This window comes from Pinus tabuliformis, chromosome J, assembly GCF_031772625.1.
Source record: "Pinus tabuliformis cultivar Carrire ecotype Pingquan chromosome J, CPIR1, whole genome shotgun sequence".
In the NCBI taxonomy this organism is placed as follows: Eukaryota; Viridiplantae; Streptophyta; class Pinopsida; order Pinales; family Pinaceae; genus Pinus; species Pinus tabuliformis.
In genome coordinates, this window is record NC_142295.1 from 73,553,816 (window position 1) to 73,579,036 (window position 25,221).

Sequence of the window (25,221 nt, forward strand, 5' to 3'; positions counted from 1 at the left end):
AGCCGACTCCAGGTCAAGTCCTACACATAGAAGAGACAAGCATAATCACAACATACAACCATGATAACTAATACATGAATACATAAAAGAACATCTATTTACACATACAACAAATTGACCCCCTCATCATCTCAGAGAGGAAAGACATGATAGCTGAAGCAAAAACCAAGATCACATGCCTTGTTTCCACACTAACATTGGCTATACACTGACAACCTACTTTATAAAGCTTCTCAGTAAGCCTAAGGGTGTGTTAGTGACCCTACAAACTCTAGTTGTTAGTTCGAGAACAGCGTTAGTGGATTCTAATGAAGTTATAAAGGTCAAAGGAGCGAATTGACTCATAAATATCTAGATATTTGCTCCTAAATCTACTCCATAAAAGCAAGGAAACATCTCAAGTTCTACCTATTTGGGGGATTTCTAATCCTAATGAAGGATGCAAATGGGAAAGAGCTGAAAAGCATGGCAACTTCATTGCTTTTACCCTAAGGAACTCATGGAGGAACTTGGCAACCCTAACTTAATTGCTACATAAGCAAAGCTAGGGCTATGGTGATAGAGGTCAGATCATTTGAAAGGATAGCATACTTGATTGTCGAGCATTGTCTCAAATCAGAAGAAGTTGGTAAGAAGGGAGAGAGAGAGAGAAGCTGGAGGGGTAAGGGAAGGCTGATGCAACAGATGGTTGTAATCACTCTTCCGACATTAATATAGAACTGCAGTTGTACTATCTACTCTGTGGTGTTGGTACTATCATTCATTAGCTTGTTTGTCCAATACCTTTTAGCATGAGTAGCTTAGTTATGTGTAAATAGATGTTCTTTTATGTATTCATGTATTAGTTATCAAGGTTGTATGCTGTGATTATGCTTGTCTCTTCTATGTGCAGGACTTGATCTGGAGCCGGCTCAGGGGACTTCCACCTAGCTGCATTGTGCTCTCCAGAAAATCTACACGAAGGCTTGAGGTAATCTATTTGTCCTACTTTGATAGTTAGTTATTGTTTATCAACATGCATGTAACTTTGTGATGGTTGCAAATAATCTTATAGTCTGCCAAAAGTCCCAGGAAGACCTTTGAGGGTATCTCCATTCTCCATACGCAGTAGTACATCAAATTCATAGACACTTTGACACATCAACTCATGGAAATGGAAAATCACAATGAAAAATTAGAGTGTGAAATAGTGAGTCTAAGAAAGGAACTTGAGAAGACAAAATCTTTGAATCTTAGATTTTCTAAAGAATCAAAAACCTTAAATGAAATCATCAAGGTTCAGTGTTCTCCTCTGATAAATACAGGTCTTGGATACACTAGAGAAACATACCAACCAGAAACATATTTAGACATCACCAGAAGCTATCTTAATGCAGCAAAAACCAGTTAACAATGCGTCAATCCTCAACAAAATCCTAGAGGTACTCCCTAGATAAATCATGCTCATCCCACTCCAAGGGTGAACATCAATAAAAGCACTAGCAAAAGGTGAACAATACCAAAAGATTTTATGATCACAGAAACTTCTTCTTTAATGGACAATTTTTTTCATGCCATAACTTTGGTCATAAGGTTGCTCAATGTGTTGCTTACAAAACTATCATGACTAGAGAAACAAGAAAATAAAGGAGCGTGATAGAAATCAAGAAGAGAGATCTTATAATAACTTTTCACCTCTAGAAGATGAAATTGAATGTTCATTTTGCAATAACTTTGGTCATGAAGAATATGAATGCAGGAGAAAATTTGGCCAACAAATCAAAAGGAGAAAACATCATCAAACTCCTAGGTATGGAAAAGAAGGAAACACAGTCAGAAAAATGTGGCATAGCTTTGTTTTCAGAAGGACAAGAAAATCAGTGGTACATTGATAGTGGATGCTCAAAACACGTGACAAGTGATAAAGATAAACTCATTTCATACAATGCTTTATAAAAGGAAAATAATATCTCTTTTGGAAATGACACACCAGTTGTCATTAACGGTAAAGGTTATGTTTATCTAAAAGAAAAGCTTAAAGTTGGAAATGTTATGTATGTTAATGGATTAAAGCATAATTTATTGAGTGTTAGTCAAATGTGTGATCAAGGAAATGAAGTTGTGTTTCGATCAAATAATGTGTGGTTCATGAGCTTGACACAGGAAATACCATACTCAAAGGTACAAGAACTCCAAGCAATCTATATATACTAGAAGGAGGTTAAGAACAATGATCTAAGAAAAATAGAAGAGAACTGGTTATGGCACAGAAGATTGGGGCATCTAAGCTTTTCTCAAATAAGAAAATCATGCAGGCTCAAGGTTGTTCGTGATCTTCCAGATATCATCATCCCAAAAAGTATCATCTGCAAACCATGTCAATTCAGTAAGCAAACCAAAGTTCAATTCAATGCCAAATATGGATCAACAAATAAGCGTATTGAACTCATTCACACTGATTTGTGTGGACCAACAATGAAAATGTCACCTCGTGGAAAAGAATACTACATTGTATTCATTGATGATTTTTCTAGAATGTGTTGGATTGGGTTACTAAAACATAAAGATGAAAAGTTTAAGGTCTTCAAAGATTTAGTTGAAAATGAATTAGATCTAAAAATCAAATGTCTCGAATCTGATCAGGGAGGAGAATTCATATCAGATAAATTCTTTGAATTTTGTGAACAACATGGAATAAAAAGACAATTCTCTGTTGCCATAACTCCTCAACAAAATGGCATGGTGGAAAGAATGAATAGAATAGTTCAACAAATGGCTTGATCTATGCTTGACAAATCTTGAACTTCTAACACCTTCTGGGGTGAAGCTACACATATTGCAGTAAATATTCTCAACAAAGCTCATGTACGTGTAAATAGTGATAAAACTCCATATGAACTTTGGTATGGTAAGCTTCCCACTGTAAAACAATTCAGAGTTTTTGGAAGCTAATGTTTCATCAAAAACACTGATGAAAAACTTGGTAAGTTTGAACCCAAAGCAGATGAAGGTATATTTATTGCTTATTCATCTAGAAGTAAAGGATACCAATGTTATAATAAGAGATTTCGAAAATTGTTGAATGCATTGATGTTGTAATCAATGAAGCATGCAGAAATCCGAAACAGGGACATCAGAAAATAATATGATAATAATGAAGACGGTGAATGTTTTCCCATATCAAATAAAAATGATATAGAGGAAGAAACAAATGAAGCAGCAGAAAAAGATACATCTGAAATAGAAAAGGCTCCATCCAGATATGTTCAAAATATGTTGGGTGTGGAGCTTGATTATTTGATTTATTCAGGAGTGTTGCCACATTGGACCCCATTTCGTAATGTGGTGGCAACGTTGCCTGTTTATGTGCGCCCAGGGGGGTCCAAGGGGGGATAAAAATAGATGTAAATTTTCTTGTAAAATTTTGTAATTTCGTAGTCAATACAGGCCGTTCATTAGGCGGAAATCTGATGGTAGAAGTTATGTTTAATTTAGGGTTTTTTCCCTAGAAGGTAACTCCTCATTATATATGAGAGAATTGTATTGTGGCTATGTAGATGTGTATTCTGAGCGAGAAAGGGAGAGGAAATTGTGTGAGAGCGAAGAGGGAATTACAGTGGATCTGTTGTAGTTTGTATCTCTTCATTTTGTTGGATATTATAAAAGGAATGACTAGTTGTTTCTCTGTGGACATAGCCCAAATTGGGTGAACCACTTATATATGTGTCTCTCTTGTTTTATGTGTTTATATATTGCTCTGTAATATATAATTTTCTATCAAAAGAATCATCCAGAATTTCAAATTCTAGGAGAAAAAGGGTCTGGAGTACAAACAAGAAGAACTCTTGTAGGATCTTCTAGTTATCTAGCCTTATTATCCTCCATAGAACCACAAAATGTAAATGACGCTAGCAAAGATGAATGTTGGGTTAAGGCCATGGATGAATAACTTGACCAAATTGAAAAGAATGATACTTGGGAATTAGTTTCTAGACCTCATGATAAAAATGTTATAGGGGCAAAATGGATATTAAAAAATAAGTTGAATGAAAATGGAGAGATAATTATGAATAAAGCAAGGTTTGTTTGTAAATGGTATGCGCAACAAGAAGGTATAGACTTTGAAGAAACTTTTGCACCTGTAGCTAGACTTAAAGCCATATGAATGATTCTTTCTTTTTCATTTTTCGAAAATTCAAAGTTTATCAAATGGATGTAAAATCTGCATTTCTTAATGGGGATCTAGAAGAAGAAGTATACGTTGAACGACCAGAAGGATTGGTTCTGGGAAATGATGCAAAGCTTGTATGCAAACTCAAAAAAACTTTATATGGACTGAAACAAGCTCTGAGGGCATGGTGTTATCGTCTTGACAAATATATTCAACAATAAGGCTTCACAAAAGGATCCGCAAACAACAACTTATATACAAAAATTGAGAATGATAAACTGCTAATTATTGTTGTTTATGTTGATGATACCATCTTTGGTTCTGTTATGCACAAGAATTTGAAATGTCTTTACTTGGAGAACTGGCCTATTTTCTTGGTCTACAAGTGCAAAAAACAAAAGGTGGCATATTTCTCTCACAAACTAAATATCTCAAGCAACTCTGAAGAAGTACGAAATGGAATATAAAAACCAGTATGTACGCCAATGGTAACATGATGTAATCTCAGTTCTAATGATGATTCTCCTACAATGAATCAACCAGAGTACAGATCTATGATTGGTAGTCTACTTTATCTAACAGGGATTAGACCAGAGATCATGCATGCGGTAGGAATTGTTGGGAGATTCCAAGCCAATCTGAAGGAATCACATATTCAACGAGTAAAGAAAATATTCAAATATCTCCAAGGAACTCAAGACTTTGGTATATGGAATCCTAAAGATGCAAATCTCACCCTTCATACATATACAGATGTAGATTGGGCTGGGAATGTTAATGACCGAAAAAGCACTAGTGGAGGTGTATTTTATATGGGATCACGATTACTATCTTGGTTAAAAAAAAAAACAAAGTTCAATTGCATTATCTACAATGGAAGCAGAATATGTCGCTGCTACATCTTGTTGCACACAACTTCTCTGGATGATGCAAACACTACAAGATATTAAAATTAAATTTCTCCACCCATCTCCATCCGATGTGACAATACAAACGCGATTAGTATTTCAAAATATCCTGTTATGCACTCCAAGACCAAGTACATACCCATTAAGTACTACTTTCTATGAGAAAAAGTGCTTGAACAAAAGGTTAAATTAGAGTATGTTCCCTCCAAAGATCGGGTTGTTAATATATTTACCAGACCTCTTCCCAGAAAAGCATTTGAATATCTCAGACAAAAGTTGGGAGTTTTTTATGCCTCATCTCGCTGTTAAAACCAGTTTGTTTAGACTATTGTACAAAATCAGAGGATTATTTTCTATACGTGGATTTCATTAAGCAGAGTCGCGTATGTACGCAAGTTTCTGTGACGGCGGTAGTGTATGTGTTTTTCTGAAAGAAAAACAATGGGTTAGACTCAAAATAAATTTCTAACATGCATGTTTTTTATGGATACAGTGTGTTGATATGTTTTTCTCATTGACGTTTATTTTATTGTTGAATGAATTGTTGACAATACACAGGTATCACAGGTTTAGGGGGGGCATTAGCCTTCAAAATATTATGCATTGTTGGCATCGTGGTTGTTGAATTCAGTGATGATCTCAGTTATTAATTTCATTTGATGAAAAGGTCATGTAAAGACCTATGGTGTAATAATATGTCTCTTTCTGTTATAGTCTATTGTGGATGAGTCCTTTTTGACATATGATGTAATTTGTACCCCCACTATGCATGCGAAATATGATGTAATAATTGCAATTTTCAGTCATGTATAAACATCTGATGTATCCCAACTTGGTTGGGTAATTTATGTATGTATGAGTCATTGGTGATAGGAAGGTCATACTCACATAGTTGAGTTATAGAGTCATATTATTCTTTTGAAAAATATTTATGCAGACTCTGCATGTGCTCAAGGGGAGCATGAATAGTATGGTGCATATTAGCATGTAATAAGGGGGAGAATATCTTGGTCTGCCCTTTACCCTTGATGTCAAAGAGGGAGAGTATCTTGGTTGTGTTTGATATATCTAACAGGTTCTACAACTTGAAGTAATAAACACCAATATAGTTTCCGTTAAGTCCAAAGGGGGAGATCGTTGGCATTATGATACAGGTGTTGCAATTGATGGAAACTCACATATATAACCAGATGTATCCACAGGTCAGTTAAGAAATGATAAAGTGATGCATGATGGAAATCACATTGTAACAAGTCAATTCCGAGGTAACAGAGTAATGGTGGAAAAGCACAGGATGATGGGACAAAAGATTACAGATCAGAATCAAGAAATTTAGGAAAGAGAATGCTTTAAGTTGTATATGTTGTTTAACCTACTTCAAGTCACATATACATGTAGGTTCACAGAATAAAAGGCACGTATGCGTATGCATGCAATTTCACAGAAGAAAAGTGTGTATGGGATGAAAAATTAAGGTTAAAGAATACCAAGGGTCCATACCATGGTATTAGTCCACAATATTGAGCAGAATAACGGTCACTTGATCCAGTCTAAGAATATCATAGGTTCTAAGTTTTGTTTTGGTCCATGGTATTGACAAAAGCTCTAAGTATATAAGGAGTAGAAAATCAAAGGGCTAGGTGTGCAAGTGAAAGGGTTTTCATGAATACTTCTATCTGAAGTATATTTTGTGTTGTAAGGGCTATGGTTATGATATAGATCTGAAAAATCTTGTGCACCCTTGGATACAATGCTGGGACAAGATCATGAGACCTGAAATGAATTATCATTGTATGATCTGATAATGGATAGGCTAGATCTGAGTGCTAACGCATGGTTTATCCTTTAAATGCTATGATCTGGGTATATCTAAAGTCATGAAAAGATGTGAAATTATAAGTCATTATTTGAAAATCTATACTCAGGTTCGCCTCGGTGAAGGTGCATATACACGCGATTCAGCATGTGGCATATGCAAAGGAAGGGCTTGTTGTTCAAAAATGACTAATCTATCTAATCAATGTTGTTGTTTCACTATTGTTTATCAATGATGTCTTCACTAGATCTGAAGTTAAAATGATTGTATAAGGAGATCAAGTCTGGTTGACAGATTGATTGAGTAAGAAGGGTGATTTTCACTACTATCTGTTTAGAAATATGTAATATGGATGTAGATCTTTAGAATGTCTTTGGTTAGTATATTTTTTGGCTCAGAAGTTTTATGATTTAGTATCTTTAGAGTTATACGCAGGTTGAGTTATAGAAAGTAGCGTATATATACAGGTTTTCCTCATTGAAGCAACGTATACGTTCTAACATATGATTTTTGAGGTCGCAGTTGGTTCTAGTTTTTGATGCAGTGTTCTGAGTTCAGCTCTGTGTATTGGTGACAATGATCTAACTGTTCAAATTGATTGATTGAGTTTTTGCTTCAGATTTGATGGGTTTCAGTGATTGGTTAATACAGTTCTGTTTGATGGTTATATTGCAGTGGTGATTGATGTGTACCAGGAGTATCCAGTCTGAAAATTTATGAAACGTGGTCCTTGGAGAATGAGTGAAGGTGGTAGCCTTTTGTAGGTTGGTGCCTACGTACTAGTAATCATATTAGCCAGTACAAGAGCTAGGGGGTTGGAGCTCCCTTCGAGTAGAAGTTGGAAAACGAGTGAAGGTTGTAGCCTTCAGCAGGTAGATGCTTACATACTGGAAAGAATCTGCACCAGTACAAAACTTGTAAACACTTTTTAATAATACGAAGATTGAAGACTGAGACGACAATGACAGTGGTTTTTTTCCACATTGGGTTTCCACCTGAAAAATCCAAGTGTTCATGTGTGTTGATTTATTATGTTCTTACTACATATGTTTATTGCTTAGTAAATGCATCACACTCTGATCTAAGTTCAATAGACAATGAATTAGTTGTTTTACAAGTTTATTATCTATAAGATGGTCTCATTCATTATAGTCACGGACATACGCTGTTTGGTTTATGTAAAATCGCGTATACAGTTTGGAAAAAAAATTATTGTGAAAGTTTAAATATTAATTCATCCGCCCCCCTCCTCGCCCTCTTAGTGTTTTTCCCAACATTTTATTTATTCGTTGTTTGAGTTTAATAAAATAAGCAGTGTATAGTTTAATTAACTTATGCCTCAACCTGTGTTTCTGCAATCTTATATATATTTGAATGTGTGCGTGTATATTACTAAAATTGTAGGGTATTATGTTGTGGTCGGGATTTATCTAATTCACATAAGCGATACAAAGGCATTCATGTCCATGTAATAACCCCTAGATACTTTTATGTTGAAGCCCTTGAGGATTCTAGATTGGAGCACACAGTGGAGGAATTATGAGGGCTTGTAAGCACTAATGAGTTGAGGTCTATGTACACAGGCAGAAGAGGTGAGCACTTAGTCATTTTCCCTTTCGGAAAAAGTTTTTCATCTGGCATCAGCCAAGAGACGAAGCCAAATTTTCGTCGTCAAGTATTCAAACAAACAGGTCGGGGTGACATGTCATGGGAGTCTCTCCCTAGAAGGTTAAAAGAGTTGCAAGTGAGGGAAGCGTTGGGATGATTTGGATTTGCGCTGACATGTGAGGCAGACCAATATGGAGGAGGTCAGGGTGATGTAGAGAGTGTCGGAACGAAGTGGGAGCCGATTAATTTGGAATGAGCGAAGCGAAGTTGGGTCAGTATATTGGTATGAGACTAACAAGCGACCATGAGTAGTGCTAACTCCTCTCAGAGGTAAAAGGCCTTGCGCATTTTGAAAAGGCCCAGGGACAACAGTTAACATGAATTGGGGACGATAGTTGACTGGAGTAATTCCTGTTTTCCAGAGTCCATCTCCCACAAGGAAATCATTTTGTGCATTATTTGACAATACCTGGATGACATGGACCAGGCAGACGTGGCATTTAGCCATTGAAAAAAATGTTGGGGTGACATGTTAAGTGTGGACCATTTCTCCCTGGGATTGATCATTGTGGTCACGAACTTGGTCATATCACAAAAAGAGAGAGAAAAATCAAAGCGCCAAGAACTTAAAAAGGGGTGCCCGATATATAATAGATATGTGTGCTTGGTCTCAACAACTATTAAAATAAAGGTTTTGGGCTGGTGATTTTGATACAAGGTAAGCCCCTCCTTTTTTATTTTAGACTTATATATATATATAGGCTTCGGGGGCTATATAATGGAAGATCTCGATTGTGGTGATTCTGTAGTGGACTTGAGGGTCTGAGTTTGAATTGAATTTTTGGAATTGGAGAAATTGTTTATAACAGTGATCCTCTTATTTGAATTTCATTGCTAATTCAAGCCAAGGTATGCAAAGTTGTTATAATGGTGCGAAGATTATAGGATAGGAATGTTAGTTGTAGGGTGTGGATTGCAAAGGAAGATCCAAGCACAAGTTTTTGATCAAATTGCAACAAGTGAAGCAAAATACGGGATGATGGATAGTTGATTGAGATAGATTTGCATTCAACAAAGAGGATTTGGAGATTGCAACAATGATGATAGGTAATGAGTTTTGTTTTCAACTAATTTGGAAGTGTTGAAGCAAATAGCATCAGAAAGAAGACCACAGTGGTAACAATCACAGCGAGGAAGCTGAGACAAAAGAGGAAGAGAGCAAGTAAAGCTTGTGGCAAGAAAAAGTTGCAACAAGGAATGTTGTAAGCAGATTTCAGTTGATGACTGAAAGCAAGGGAACAATGGAATTTCTTAGGAGAAGAAGGTATGAAAAAAGTGCGGAAGTCAGAGGAGAGCAAAGGAGTGCTCAAAAGAGTCTAGAGGAAAGAACTAATAGTACCAAAAGTATAAGCTCAAAAGAAAACTTAGTGAGATATTGGTAGTAGGAGCAAAGGGTTGCTACAAGACAAGGCTTGGTTGCAACTCACAGTGGGGATGCAGGATCTCATTAAAGAGAAAATGAAGATGACTACAGACAGTCAAAGGAAAAGTTTAGTAGGAAGCCACAACAAGAAGGAGTATGCCAAGAAAGTTGGCAAAAAATAGAAGAAAATGAGTGATGAAGAGTTTTACAAAGAGATGGATGACATACACAGAACTCAACAACTTGAAGAAGCTACTACATAAAGAGATCAAAGAAGAATTGAAACAAGGATTGTATGTAGGTAAAAAGGTTGAATGGCATATCAAGTTATTTGTTGAGAAGTTAATGCAAAGAGTAGAGAGAGATGAGACACTTAGGGTAGCTGAGTAAAAGATGAGAATCCATTTGTGAACCAGAGAAAGGGCCAATCCTAGGAGAAGAAGACGATGATGGAATAACGAAAAGGATGCTAGAGGCATCTTCAGACATTGAAGGGTATCATGGTTTTAATTTTAATTATTTGTGTGAGCATGTATTTGTAGGTACCAAAGATGATGGTGCTGAAGAAATGTCAAAGATAGTGGAAAACATAGAAATTTCACAAAGGCAAAAATTTTCTTATGGAGAACAGCGAGAGTTAGCAAATTTTGAAGATGAACAACCTCAGAGAACAATTTATGGAGACAACATTAAAGAAATTCATGAAGAAGTTCAAGATGGAACTCTTCAAGTTTGTAAAAGGAAACCCATAATCCATTTGATTGGTTTCATTTTCTTTTGTTAAGTGTATATTTAATCATTTTTAGAGAGTTTTTTAAAGTTTTAGAAACAAATGGAGATTCAGAAGAGAAGAGAGGAGAAGACATATGTTTTGGAAAATTGTGAATCAAGACAATGTGAAGATAGTGAAGAGTAGTTGGATAGAGGAACTTAGCTCAAAGTATTTCATGAAGTTCGGAGAAGACTATAAGAAGTCAAGGACAAGAAGACAATCAAGAACCTATTATGGAAGAAGAGGCATCAGTGTCTTGTACATGTCAAAAAGGCGGAAGGGTAATTTGTGAGGATAGTTATGAGGAAGGAAGAACAGACCAAAGTAGTGCTAACAACGATGCAAAATATGAAGTTATCTATGGACAATAGTGATGATGTTCAGTATAGCCATGGAATTGCAAAAGATGGAGAAGGAGCCAATGTGTATGAAGAAACAAGGAATTGTACATTTGTTGAGAATGCTCAAAAGAGAGAATGAGACATACATGAAGCTAAGGAAATGATGACCGAGGACGAGAAGCAATGCTTGGAGGCAATGTCTGAGGATTTCAATGAAAGACTGAAGTTGCTGGAAGAGGCAGTAGAACAACCTAGACGTAAAGATAGAGAAATTGGGGTAATGAATTCATCTGTAGTAAATTCCATTTTGTTAAATAAGTGTGAATATGTGTTAACAGAAGGTAGACAAAGTGTTGTTTTTGAAGACAACAATAGGGTTCAAAGACAAAATCCTTTCCAAGAGAACAAGATGGAAACTAAACTTTTAGCACTAGTTGAATTTGGAGAAACATCAAATCAACGTAAGGATTTTGTAAACAAAGGATGGAGTAATCCTTTGAAATAAATCAGAGAACAGAAGGATCCTTGTGGTGGAGTTTTTCAGTAGTTAGACACCTTGAAGACTTGTGAAAGTGGGAGAGGACTCTTGTAACTCTCACACATCATATGTTGATAACTAAATGGAAGAAATTTCTTCAAGGCAGTGAAAGGTATAATAATCAGTATGATTTTTGGTTTGATAAAAAACAAAATGTTCTACAGGTTGATGGGTGTCAAAGCGACAGGTTGAAACCAGCAAGGGAACAAGGAGAAAACGTTGAAGGAAATCAGAAGAAATTTGACAGAAATGAAGGCATGGAAGAAATCATTGATCTTGAAATGACTTGGACTGCAAAGATGTGAAATGGTTGATAGAGGAGTGCACCAATGCAACCATGGAAGAAAAGATAAGGAAGGACATGGCAATTTTATTGTGTCATGTGCATATCAACAACATGCACAATCGAAGAATTTGGAGGAGGAGATAAATGCAAAGTACAATTTGATTCTAAATTAAAAAAATTTAAATGTTAATTGTATTTTGCAGATGTTTTTGGAGATGTATTTACTTGTGCAGATGAAGATAACCTAAGAGGTCTTGGTGATGGAGATAATCCAGAAGACGAACCTTGGAATGGGAGAATAAGAGTTTTTACAAGTCTTATACAGAGCATTGCTGAAATAGAGGAAAATTTCCAGAATGTACAGTTGCAATATATAATCAGATTTTTCCATCAGATCAAGGAGGAAGTGGAAATCATGGTATCATTGGAGAAGGTAAAAATGCAATTGAATGCAACATGGATATACAATGAACTATTGACAAAATTTTGAATTTATTGCAGTAAAAGGGCAGTGTATGGAGGATTGTTTCTATATTTTTAGTTGTAAGGATGAAAGGATCCCACTTGAGACAATGAATATGTGGACAACAAAAACAACAAAGGAATTGTGTAATATAACCTTTATAAGTCAGCGAGACAAGAAAACATGGATCGTTACACTAGAAGAGTTAAAGGAAGCATTTTGGAGACAACAAATGACGATAATAACACAAAATAGAGCCGCTGACAAAGGATGCGAACCAAGATTTTAAATATTTTGGAACCTTAAGAAGCATTTTGGAGACAACAAATGACGATAATAACACAAAAAGAGCCGCTGACAAAGGATGCGAACCAAGATTTTAAATATTTTGGAACCTTAAGAAGTCATTGGTGTAAGTTCCAAATGTTTTGTCAAGGTGTAATGTGTCCAATTCAAGGAGGCAGCAACCAATAAGCAGAAGTGAAAGGAGAAAGATAGAGGATAAAGACTCTCAATTGGATGAGAAACAACAATCACTGCAGTTATGAGCAGAGGATTGATAATGAAAACTGGAGCAAAGACACTACACAAAAGCAAAATCAGGTTTGGGATCCTAGATGGTTACAAGCAATTACAGAACAACAACATGATGATATGGAAAATGGCAAGTTACAACATAAAATTTGGGATCCAGGAGGACTTTAGTAGCAAAAGACATGATCAGGAGATCATGAATTTTTTCCCTTGGGAGTATGATGTAGGAACATTGACAAAAACTCGATTGACCGAGAAGGTCAAAAACTTGTACCAAAGGAGTTGGTTCCTCAATGTGTGGATTTGGTTAGATTAGGAAAACTCTTTGTTTGCCATGTAAACTTGTAAATTTAGTATTTTGTTACGCTGTTTGAAAAATTCGAGAGCCTCTGTTTTTTAAACCAAAATTGAGCCATCTAATCCACTATTCATGGATCCAGAAAAAAGCTTGTTGTTGTATTTATTCATTGTTTGAGTTTAATAAAATAAGCAGTGTGTAGAGCGATTTGGATTAACTTATGCCTCAAATCAGTGCTTCTACAATCTTATATATATTTGAATGTGCACTTGTATATTACTAACATTGCAAGGTATTGCATTGTGGCTTGGCTTTATTTAATTTAATTCCATGAGCAAGACAAAGGCATTCATGTCCATGTAATAACCCCTGGATAATTTTATGTTGAAGCCCTTGAGGATTTGAGATTGAAGTATGCAGTGAGAGGAATGATGAGGGCCTATAAGCACAAGTGAGTCGAGGTCTGCATACATAGGCGGAAGAGGTGAGCACTTAGTCATTTTCCCTTTCTGCAGAGGTTCGTCATCTGACAGGAGTCGGGAGATGGAACCCAGTTCTGTCAACGAGTATTTGTCAAGAGACCAGTCGAAGTAGCGTGTCACGAGAGTCTCTCCTTGAAAGGTTAAAAGAGTTGCAAGCGAGGGAGGCACTGGAATGATTCAGATCTAGGCTGACGTGTGAGGTCGACTAATACAGAGGAGGTCGGGGTGACGTGGAGAGCACTAGGATGACATGGGAGTCGGTTAATTGTGGAACGAGCCAAGTGAAGTGTGGCCAATATATTGGTACGAGACTAACAAGAGGCCATGAGTACTGTCACTGTTCCCGGAGGTAAAATGACTTGCACATTTTTAAAAGGCCTGGGATGACAATTAATGGGAGTCGGGGACGCGATTGTTGAGGGGAATAATTCCCATTTCCCGGAGTCCGTCTCCCGGAACGAAAGCCCTTTACACATTATTTGATAGTACAGGGATGACAAGGACCGGGCAATCGTGGGAAACTCTACCCTCTATTATAAAGTTTCCTGACATGTGAGGGAAATAGCCCTCGTTCTCTCTCCACGCTCCATTCATTTGTTCACGTGCTGTCACTCAGAGAGCGAGCGCTATTTCTCGCATGTCATTTATAATGTTATAGAGGTGGAAATAGGAGTCCCGCAATCGTGACAGCTACCCAATAAAAAATGAAAAAAGTGTTGAGGTGACATGTTATGTGTGGACAATTTCTCCCTAGGATTAATCATTGTGGTCACGAACTTGGTCATATTACAAGAATTGGGAGAAAAATCAAAGTGCTAGAAACTTATAAAGGGGTGCCTCATATATAATAGATATGCATGCTCGGTCTTAGCCACTGTTAAAATAAAGGGTTTGAGCTGGTGGTTTTGATACAAGGTGAGCCCCTCTTTTTTTATTTTATATATATATATATATGAGAGAGATCTCAGCTGCGGTTCTATAGCGGACTTGAGGGTTTCAGTTTGAATTGGTATATATCATTTAGGCTAAAGATTGGACTTCTGGGTTAGGGCTCTCTGTAACATGAGTAGGGAACCACTCACTATTTCTTCTCCAACATGTTAAACTTAGTGCCAAAGCTCTCTTGATGACTATCCTTAACACAAAGTTGGTTGTGTTGTTTGCAAGCATTGGGAAAAATGGAACATTTGGCCCACATCCAATGTTCCCAATATTCCTTGAATTTGTAAATATCCTCTTGTACTTCTACTTAGGAAAATTTTTTAACCAAGGTATCCTATAGAGCCCATGCGCTGCAATAATAGACAAGAGCCCATTAAAGTTGTTCCTGAGTTTGTAATTAGTGGTTGGGCATTGACCCCTATTGAATGATAGACCCTCCTCCTAACACGGGCACTATCCTCACCAGTATTCGATAGATGTATCTTGCTGGCCTAAATATTTTTTGGAGATTTTGATTTAGGTATTTGATTCATTAATTTGTGTGACTTTTATGGTGAACATGTACTGTTTTTTTCTACCTTGTGTAGCATCAAAATTTTGATAATTAATCTAAACTATAGATTATAGATAAGGAGCTTGAGGAGACTATGCTCACAATCTTCTTCTTTTTTAAATGCATATACTATTTTGTATTGATAAAAACAACCAGCTACAGCTTTAAAAAAACCACTAAACCCTTGATATTGATATATGGACTTGATCACCATTGTCATGTTGTGATGGCTTGAACTAATAAAAATAATGACCAGAAAGTATAACCAGCCATCTATGCTGGAAAGTATTGCTCGCCTCAATACCATTCTATTGGAACTAAAATCCAAAGGTTACTATCATTAAGTACAAAACTGAAAGCATCCTTCCAAGTCCTTTGTAGAGGTGGCTGTAAAACTGAATTATTATTAATGATCACAAAGCCATTAAAGGAGCTAGAAAAAGATCCTTAGTACAGAGTATAATGAAGAGTGCCTATTTTAAATAATTTCATAGCTAAAACAATACAGAGCACCCCATTCACAAGATAGAGATTTAGATTTTTACAAAAGCTCTTCGGAGTATAAAATCCCCTTCCTTTCGATCACTCTCTCAACATAAATTTGTATATATAAGTGCATCTTTATGCTATCCTGTAAACTTTAATTGTCCACTCCTAAACCATATTACATAACTATGGCGTTGATGATGTACATGTATTCACATACTGCTACGGTCCAGCCACAGGAATAGGTCTGGTTAACTAATCCCAGCTTCCTTTCTATCGTGGACTCTGTACCTTCTTTCTGAAAAGCAAGAAGTTAATCATTTCTGATGATGAAAAATCAATAGAGGAAAAAGGAGGGAAAAGAGGAATAATGTTCTCACCTTGGTTTATACACACAAGAGGCTATTGCCATATTTGTCCTGATTTGCAGGTTTTTCAATATGTAGAAATTAAATTTCATGGAAAACTAAAATTGTGAAGTGGTGATCTTCTTGATCCGGATGGGCATTCTTTTCTTCATTTGAACTGTTGGAAAACTCACAATAGAATCATCCTCTGCCTCCCAACTGCATTAATCATAAAGATAAGGGTTAAACCAGCATTACTGTGGCTAAAAAAGGTTTGAATCTCTCCTCGTAAGAAGAGACCATGTACTTCATTTCGAAGTATTAATGGAGAACATTAAAATTCCACAAGATGTACAAGCATACAAAGGAACAAAGGTTTAGTACATGAGTATATGTCCATGTACTTTTCTGTCATTACAGTCTTGTAATGGAGCAGTTTAACGAGGTGACTTTTTGGCTTTTTTTTTTGCCGAGAAATCACAATGTTTTTTCTTTTCTATTATTTTTTTAGTGCAGAATTGGATTTAGCATTTTGAAAAACCCTGGGAGCACTCAGATTGTTTAGACTCAACAACCTAAAACTACAATTGTCCCAAATTTCCAATCAGATTTCATGCAAAATCAACCAGAAAACTTTCCTGAAAACTGGCCAAAAAGTCGCCTTATTAGACTATTGCTTTTGGAATTACCTGTATTGAGTAACAAGCTGATGCAAGAAGATGGAAGCTTCCAATCTTGCCATGTCAATGCCCGGGCAAAGTCTCTGGCCTCCTCCAAATGGAATAAAACTGCTGCCAATCGGATCCTTTTCCTAATCATAAAAGGAGGACAAATAAGATATATCATGTGTCAGTTATGATCAACACCGTTGTCAATTCAAGCCTCGTCAAATCACTGAAATTTTTTATAAATTGGAAGTTGAAAGTTGCAAATTCACTTATCAAAAACAAGGAAAATTACAGAGAAAACCAATGCCATAATAGCACTAACTTGCCATCTCCAAGGATTGAATTTGTATGGGCATTCGTAGAAATCTTTGTCCAGGTGAATGGATCTGAAGTATGTGAATACACACCATCCCTTGGGAATGAAGTGTCCTAAACAAAAAGGGTTTAAACAGATCGACTTAATTAGCACATCTGTATTCACAATTACAAACACTGAATTCATCAAACCAAATACTAGAAGATAATCTAAAAGTGATGATATTCAACCTTTAATCTCCACATCATGCAATGCTTTTCTCATTACACCAGTGATGATATTCCCCATTCGTAAAGTCTCAGTTATCACCTGATAATTATTAGGTCGAAATCATAAGCTTCTCAGTCATAAATTTTTACATATCAATTGATGCTTATATTGTATATTAATTAACCACAAGCCCACTCACATTCTGAGTAAAGAGCAAGGACGTGTAATCACTCCAAGTCAGCTGCTCTTTTTCCTGTTCCTTGGTTTTCTTCAATTTCATGTTTTCTTCCTGGAACCCAATAAGGGTAGAAATGCTGCATGAGTTTAGTGGTGTTCTAAAACATCTTAATACAATAGCCTATAAAGTTGAACAGAGCCTTTTAAGACAATAATTACATTATTCTTATTAGTTTAAGAGATCAGGATTAATATGAGGGAGGACTCCAAGGGACTAATATACCCGTAATTGTTGTACTGCAAGCGGGCAGTCCGTGAGAAATTTGACTGCAAGAGTCATTAGCATTGGTACAGAATCTTCTCCTGGTATCATCAAATCTATCATGTTATCACATATGACATCTATGGGGAAGTACTGCTCTGCTAAATCATTTGTTTCCTGCAGTAACACGTCTAACACATCCCTTGGAGGACTTGGGTATGTGCAGGTGGCATAGCTGGTTCTCTTCTCTTCTACGATTCTGTGTACCATCTTAACCATTCTTGCTTTTGCCTGCAGGTACCAGGAACGCGTCTACTTAGGCCATGTGGCATTTATGTGATTGGGAATTACATTTGTAACTTTCTTTATCTCAATAAAATCTAGATCCTTAATATACTTAATTATTGGCTGTGTTCGTTGCATTTTTTTTTGGGAGAATCAAGAAGTTATGTAAATCACCAAATATTTATCTTCTGTATCTTTATAACATTTAACAATAGATAAGACTACGAACCATAAATCTCACCTGCAATGAGTTGTAAAGCCTTGTTCCAGGCAACTTGACTGGCAATGAGACCAAACCCGACATGAACTTTCTGAATTCTTGTTTTAGATATTCCATGTCATTGCCAGGGCTAAGACTCATCAGTGCTTTCAAGAGCACATGAAATGCTATCTGTTCAGTAAAACAACTTATATGCATAAAAAACTTCGAAAATGTAAGACATTATAAATCTTTTGAAAATAAATTAATGCATATGTGATCTGTGGTTACATTTTTAGTTTCATCTTGGATGTAAACCAGTTGACCGTCCTTCCAGTTTATCATAGAGCTTAGAATGTACTTCTCTATGTCCACAGTTATCTGCTCTTTCAGCTGTGGAGATTTGAGAAAACCTCCTATAAGGCCGTGCAACTTCTTCTGCAAGTTCCCACTCAGCATAAGTATCGAAGACTTCCCCATGAGCTCGTTCAGTGATTTGGGATAAGAGGGAACAAATATCCTGCCATCGTTTTGCAGAACGACCCTGCTTACTTCTGGGTCTGTTGATACGATTGTAGGGCTCCCAAGAAGATGTGATTTGAATACCTTTCCATATCTGATCACATCAAAAATCAAGTGTTAGGCCTCACCAGAATCTCTCCATCTCCCATCTCAATTAGAATTTGGTCTTGTTACATCATAGAAAGAAAGAAAATTATTTGAATATCTATAAGGATAAAAGTAGTTTATGGGATATATTGTTTTTTCGTTTGGTTGATGTATTTGGTTTTATTCTAGTAAAGCTTCTAACTTTTGGACACACCATTGGTTGATGTATTTGGTCTTTTTCTTGTGAAGCCTCACAATGTATTCGGGCTCTCAACTTCTCGACAAACCCATCGCTAAATAAATTATCCCAAGAGCTAACTGCCAGAATATCTGCATAACTTTCCTGGTTATCTTTGAAAGTCTTTCATTCTAAAATAAAATGCTTTTCTGTTTCCACTTTTCTTCATATGTAATTTGTCAGATTTTAAATAATTTATCAGGTTTTAAAGTATAGAATAAATATGGACCAGAACCCATTTTTTGGTGTTATGAATTGGGCGGACGTGGTTTTGTTAGGTTTTGAGACTGGAATAAATATGGACTAAAACTCCTTATTTGGGGTTATAAATTGATCGAAATCATGGTTCTGCTAGGTTTTGGGCGGGGTTAAGCGTCCCATATCTATTTATAAATGCAACGCAAAAGATTTTGGGATTTCTAAATCGATTCAGATCATCAAAAATGTAAATTCAAGTTTCAACCATAGATTTCTTAGAAATTGGAAACTTGTCAGTTGTAAAACCTGCTATAAATACAAACCAAAATCTTTGGGATCTCAAATGGATCCAGGTTCCATATCATCAAAAATCTAAATTCAACCATGGATTTTTTCAGAAATTGTAAACCCGTAGAACCTGACAAATGTTGGGTCTGTTGAGAAACCCAAATCATCAAAAGTTCAAATTCAACCTCAAATTTTGCAAAACTTGCAAATGACAGGATTGAAAGGTGGGGCGTTTTAATTGAAGTTTAAACAACGCCAAAGTTTTGAGTGTAGGATAAGAATCCACTCAAATGCATTTGTTTGTTTTAGAGGATGGATGTCGGAATAAAATTAGTTTAAATTTGAGTTGTTGTTAGGTTGATTTTTTGGAAGTTTTTAAAGATTTTTTTCTGGTCTAATTTTTCTAAAATCTAGCAGGAATTTATTGAAATCACAAGTTTGATGGGTAACCCTGCACAATAGAAGTGCCCTTGGGGTTTTTAAGGTGCTGAATCTATATATTAAAAACACTAGTTTAAATAAAAAAATAAAGATTTCACCACAATTCTTTCCGCTGATTCCAACACTGAAAACTCCAAAAAATCACACTAAAAACAACTAGTTTAAATTAAACAATATAATTAAAAAATATATATAATAAATGAAAAAATAAAAATGAAGAAAAAAATTTATTTCTAATTTTATAAATAATAAAAAATTGAATACTAAATATTAATATGTTCATAATTTTATTTATGAAAAAGTAAAACAGAGAATTCTATGCATAAAAGGTAAAATAAAGATAATAAATGTAAAATAAAGTCCGACTCGCTCATATAACTGGTTAAGTTAAAAACGATATTTTAAAATATCATATTCTCTTTACATAACTTATTAAATTTACTAATAAAAAAAATGCAATTATAGTTAAAATGTTTTAAAATACCATAGTCTTTATTCATAAAGAAGTAAAACAAATATGCTCAATTCAATAGCCTCTTGAATAACTTAAATATAGCTTAAAAATAATAATTATATTAAATATGTTTTAAAATATTATTATATAAAAGTATAGTAATATAATAGTAATATAGGTTAAAATATTATTAAAAATTAAAAATAGTAATAAGGGATAGTTGAGTTGGTAGAATTTTTATCGTGAAGGGTCTGGCTTATCAGAGTTAAATCTCTTTGACGTCCTTGGAGTCAGGCCTTGCTAGTTTGGCTGGCCAGTAGATCTCTTGGATTGATCTATCTAAATTTTCCGGTGAATATGAATTTTCCCGTGAATATGAATGTAACTGAAAACCACTTTAAAAAAATCATTAAACAAAAACTTCAAAATTTCAAATATAATTCTTTATTAAAAAAAATTCTAAAAACGTGTAGTGAAGAGCTGGAATCTTCTAAATATCCAGGGAAAAAAAATGAATTAGACCTGCAATGACACTCGTGCATGCTTTCATGTCTGACTAAGATTTTGTTTACGAATTTACTATGTCCAAAAGAATTTTGGGATTTGCAGATTAACCCAAAACCTTTGAAAACCGAAAATGCTTTACATAATCATACAACTTTATTTTGACAATTGTCAAATGAAAAATGAAGATTTAGGCAGAAAAAGTGACCCAGGTTCTGCAGTCCAATCACGTGTAAAGTATAATCTCATAAACAAACAAAAAGCGATAAAAGCCAGACAAAGGTCCAGCTATTCTCAGAGCCCACTTGTCTCAGGCTTTACAGTGACATGAGGTCTGTATAATCCTCCATCTCAATTTCTGACCACAGAGAGTTCAATATTCCCTGGCCACACGTGCACCAGACAGTAATAAATTGCACGGCAAACAAATTCTTTTTTTTCCTTCACCGTGGAATGAATGAGTGGGCATATGCTGAGCCGCGAGTCATGAGAATGGAAATGACAGCAGCGAAGATGTAAAGACGGTGGATGGAATCCAAGGTTGTCTGAAACTTGGGAGTCCTCTATTCTTAACGGTTTTATGTTTTTTGTTTTTTGGGTCCCTTTTTTTTTCCTAAAATTTGACGCAGTATGGTACTGAAAGTTGCGACTCTGATAATGAAATTTTGTAATTTTGCTAATTATAATTCTGCAAATGGATGCCCCATTTCCGCAGGAATCGCCAATTCCGAAAATCGGGTTTTCAAGAAAAAACAAAAAATGCAACAACAAAAAAATCCTATTTGCTTCGACAGTTTTGACAGCCACAGGCTTTCCGGGTTTGATGATGACCGGGTCTTCAGCGAAAAGCCAAAAGACGGTTTCGACAGCTATCTCCTGCAATGCTGCTTCATTGGTGTCCCCATATCTCATTGGCTTATAATCTGACAGACTGGTCGACAAATTAAAAACTACATTGAATCAGCTTTTGACATTTCATCAGAAATATGCAGACTTGATTTTTTTATACATTCCATCAGTGCCAAGTTGTTGAGCTCTTGAATAAACATTAATATTAGGCTTTTAAGGTTTCTGAAAGTATCAGGCCAGGTCACATTGGCAGAGTAACACGAAACATTATTAAATCTGTACTTTTGACTATGGAATCTCCTTGATAAAATAGAGTTGTTCAGAATGGTGATTTTTTTTCAATGCAGGGACATGCTAATTTCATGTGTATTACACACAAAAAGTTTTGCAGGCCTTGCTCAAGTGCTAATCCAACACCATGGATAGAAATTCAATATACTGGCTCTCGATTTGCAGAAGTTAAGGGTGGAAACTAGTGGCAGGTAGTTGTGGCTTCAGCTTAATGTTCAAGCTTGGCATAAACTAATATAATTTCACAAATACAGAAAATCAATATTGGACCAAAACGCTCTTCATCAAACTGCAAACTTGCAAATTCTCCAGGCTGTTATATAAGTTTAGATCTACAAAACAACAGTATCAGCTGAAATTTCAAAGCCTGCATGGATCAACGTTCAATTCTCAGGGAAAGTCTATTTTTTGTGTTAAAAATTTTAGCTAGAATAGTTTGGTGAACAATGTCTTTTTCCAACTATGTAGATTTAAGTCTATACAAATCTCTGAAAAAACATTATAACTAATAAATTTGTGATATTTATAAAATAATTATATATAATGTAATAGTAACAACCAATCTTTAAAAATATAGATTTTTAGCCACCCATTTTTAGAAGTTACAGATTTTTAACAACCCATCTTTAAAAGTTACAGATTTTTAGCAGCCAATCTTTAGAAGTTACATATTCCAACTAGAAAAATAAAATAACCCAATTAGGAGTCTATATTTCTCATTTACTGTAAAATTCCATTCCAATCACAAAGAAACAGAGAACCCTACACGAATTCCATTCTATCCTTAATCACCAAACACTTCTATCACCCAAACATAAACATAAACAGATCTCATGAGGATATACATATTGCTCAGCCGTACAACATTAGAGAAGAGGAGCATTAGAGATTAACATACAGTTTTCGGCGCTTATCCATGAAGCTCTCAGGGCGTGATGAATAACCACAAGAAATGAACTCCAAGGTTTCTCCTATGAAAGGCCATCCCATTCTGCCAAGAGGAAGCCCAGCCCTGTTTCCTCTGTGCTTTCCACCTCTACTCCATAACAATATCATCCCAACCATGCATATGATAATGGACAACCGTGATACTAAAGCTGCAATATGATCATATTCACAGTAAAAGCTCAACAGAGACCGAGCTGGCTCCATGTTTTCTAACACTTTTTTCTATCCACTGGTGGGACTGATTATCTGCAGCTTCTGATATTGTTTTTCTCGTTCAGCTTGTCACCCTTTATAGGGCCCCTTTGTCAATCTCCCTCGACTTACTACGAAATGCTAAATGTGTCTGTGCCGCGAAAAGCCTGCAAAGCCTTTTCTGACAGAGCCGGAAAAACTGACCTAGAAATTGGAGAGAGGCAGCAGAATCAGTGTCATAAGCAGAAGCTATTCCAAGGCATTTAATGACTTAAATTTCCCAATTATGAGCGAAGAATGCGAGATAATGGGAGCAGTTCCAGATGTATTTATTTAATGTTCACAACAACTCAATTTGCTTTTATATTTAAATATCCAATGAGCAAAAAAAATCATTAATGGTATGCTTAAAATAAATAGTTGTTCAGCTATAATCCGCGCATACCGATTTAGCTGAATCACTCTCCGTTTTTTCATGTGAGTTGTGCTCAGAACCTTAAATTAAGCATTGTACCTTACTTTCATATCTCCTTCCAATCCTACCCTCCACATGCGTGTGTTACACTGTCACATTCCACTGCAATATCTGTGGTCCTATTCTGCTCTGTCATATGATCCCTTTCTGATATGCCCTGTTACAAAAACTAATGAATGACCCTTTTCTGATCTGCCCTGTTCGGAAACACCTTAAAAACTAATGAATGGGCCTTTAAGAAAAGCAGGGTACAGGTGCAATAAATGTGTTCATTTTTCGTTAAAAATTCATTCGGTCAAAAAATTCAAAAGTTTATTATTAGCCATATACATTCAATGATATATATCTCAAATATTTCCTTTTATATATTCAATGATGTATATACATTTATATATTTTCTTTAACAAAATTATTTAGATTGTTTTTTATCTGATTAATAGTTTATGGGACAGATCGCTTCTTCATATAATTGATATATTCGATCATTTTCTGTAAAACTTCACAATAAACGCTGCCAGCTTCTCCATCAAAAAAACAAATCATCTTACTGAATAAAAATAATTGCTTAACATTAATGCTCCCCTGTAACTACTTTTGTTTTCTTATATATATATATGCAATTTGAGACACTGTTGCACATGCCACGACAGAAGTACAATACTGAATACTGTATAAACATCAACGATTTCAGAAGAATTCAGTTATAATGGGTATTCACTGCTTTGTGCTTTCTGTGATTCACAGGTTTTCAGTTTCAACCATGGATTCCAACTTCCTGGGTGAATTAAATTTCTGAGTTTTTTTAACCAAGAATTGTACTGCTAATAAGACATTCCAACTTTATGATATAATCTAGTACCAGTGTCTTTTGTCTCCTCTGAATCATACCTAAATCTGTGATATCTCTGGATTGTACTTCAAGATTTTAGATAAAAATATTTATCACAGTTTTCCTTCGTGTTTTGAAGATGTGAGGTAATATATTTCAGGGTAGTATATTAATAATAAAATATATAATTGGAAAGTTTGACAAGGGAATTTTAGACACTCGTACAGGAATTATTATTTCTTCTAATCATTCAAGCTCCACTGTGTTAGGGCAAGGGCTAAGGAGCCTGCCATAGGGCATTAAATGCCGCTCAGCTGCAAGCTCATTAGCCATATAACACGAGGGGGGGACGGAGCGTTCGGAAAGTCACCGCGCGCGAGTGTTAGATATGGCTAATAAACTTGCAGCTAAGCATACATTTAATACCCTATGACAGACTCTTTAGCCCTTGCCCTGTGTTAGTATATAATTAATAAATTTAGATAATTAAATTATTATTTTTTTTTTTTATTGATGGTTAGAATAACAGAGAAAAATTTGGAGTTTTATTATTATCAGCATTTTGTTTTACACCCCATTTATTTTATGGATGGAAATTTTCTTTAAAATTTCGAAACATTTGTTAATATGTTAAAATCATATGTTAATGTGAATTTTTGGAATATTGTGTGATTCAGATTTTTTGAATGAACACACATATTTAAAAATAAGAATAAGAAAATTATGTTAAATAGAACGAGCAACCAGGTTCATAAAATAATAATAAATTGGTCAAATTGATTTTAATGGTAAATAATTTAATGTTAAAATATTATTATATTAAATAGATGGGAAGATTTGG

General features: G+C 35.4%; 1 protein-coding gene across 1 annotated transcript; it reads right to left on the bottom strand.

Moving 5' to 3' along the window:
- Positions 1-15,502: 15,502 nt before the first annotated feature.
- On the bottom strand, positions 15,503-23,795 carry LOC149225575 (cytochrome P450 90D2-like). Its single transcript, XM_089375119.1, has 11 exons — positions 23,522-23,795; positions 22,835-23,280; positions 18,356-18,680; positions 18,107-18,256; positions 17,602-17,871; positions 17,341-17,430; positions 17,162-17,240; positions 16,938-17,044; positions 16,637-16,758; positions 15,981-16,166; positions 15,503-15,898 (listed from the first exon to the last, which is right to left on the bottom strand). The coding sequence occupies exons 2-10, from the start codon at positions 23,086-23,088 to the stop codon at positions 16,067-16,069; spliced, it is 1,497 nt and encodes a 498-aa protein (XP_089231245.1). The 5' UTR covers positions 23,089-23,280; positions 23,522-23,795; the 3' UTR covers positions 15,503-15,898; positions 15,981-16,066.
- Between the last annotated feature and the right edge of the window lie 1,426 nt (positions 23,796-25,221).

Excerpts from the sequence above, each read along its gene's own strand:
- LOC149225575 (XM_089375119.1), bottom strand. The coding sequence starts at position 23,088 with ATGGAGCCAGCTCGGTCTCTGTTGAGCTTTTACTGTGAATATGATCAT. Across the intron at positions 18,257-18,355 it reads TCCAAGATGAAACTAAAAAT|ATAGCATTTCATGTGCTCTT; the intron begins GTAACCACAGAT and ends TTTACTGAACAG. Across the intron at positions 17,431-17,601 it reads TTGCAGTACAACAATTACGG|GAAGAAAACATGAAATTGAA; the intron begins GTATATTAGTCC and ends ATTGGGTTCCAG.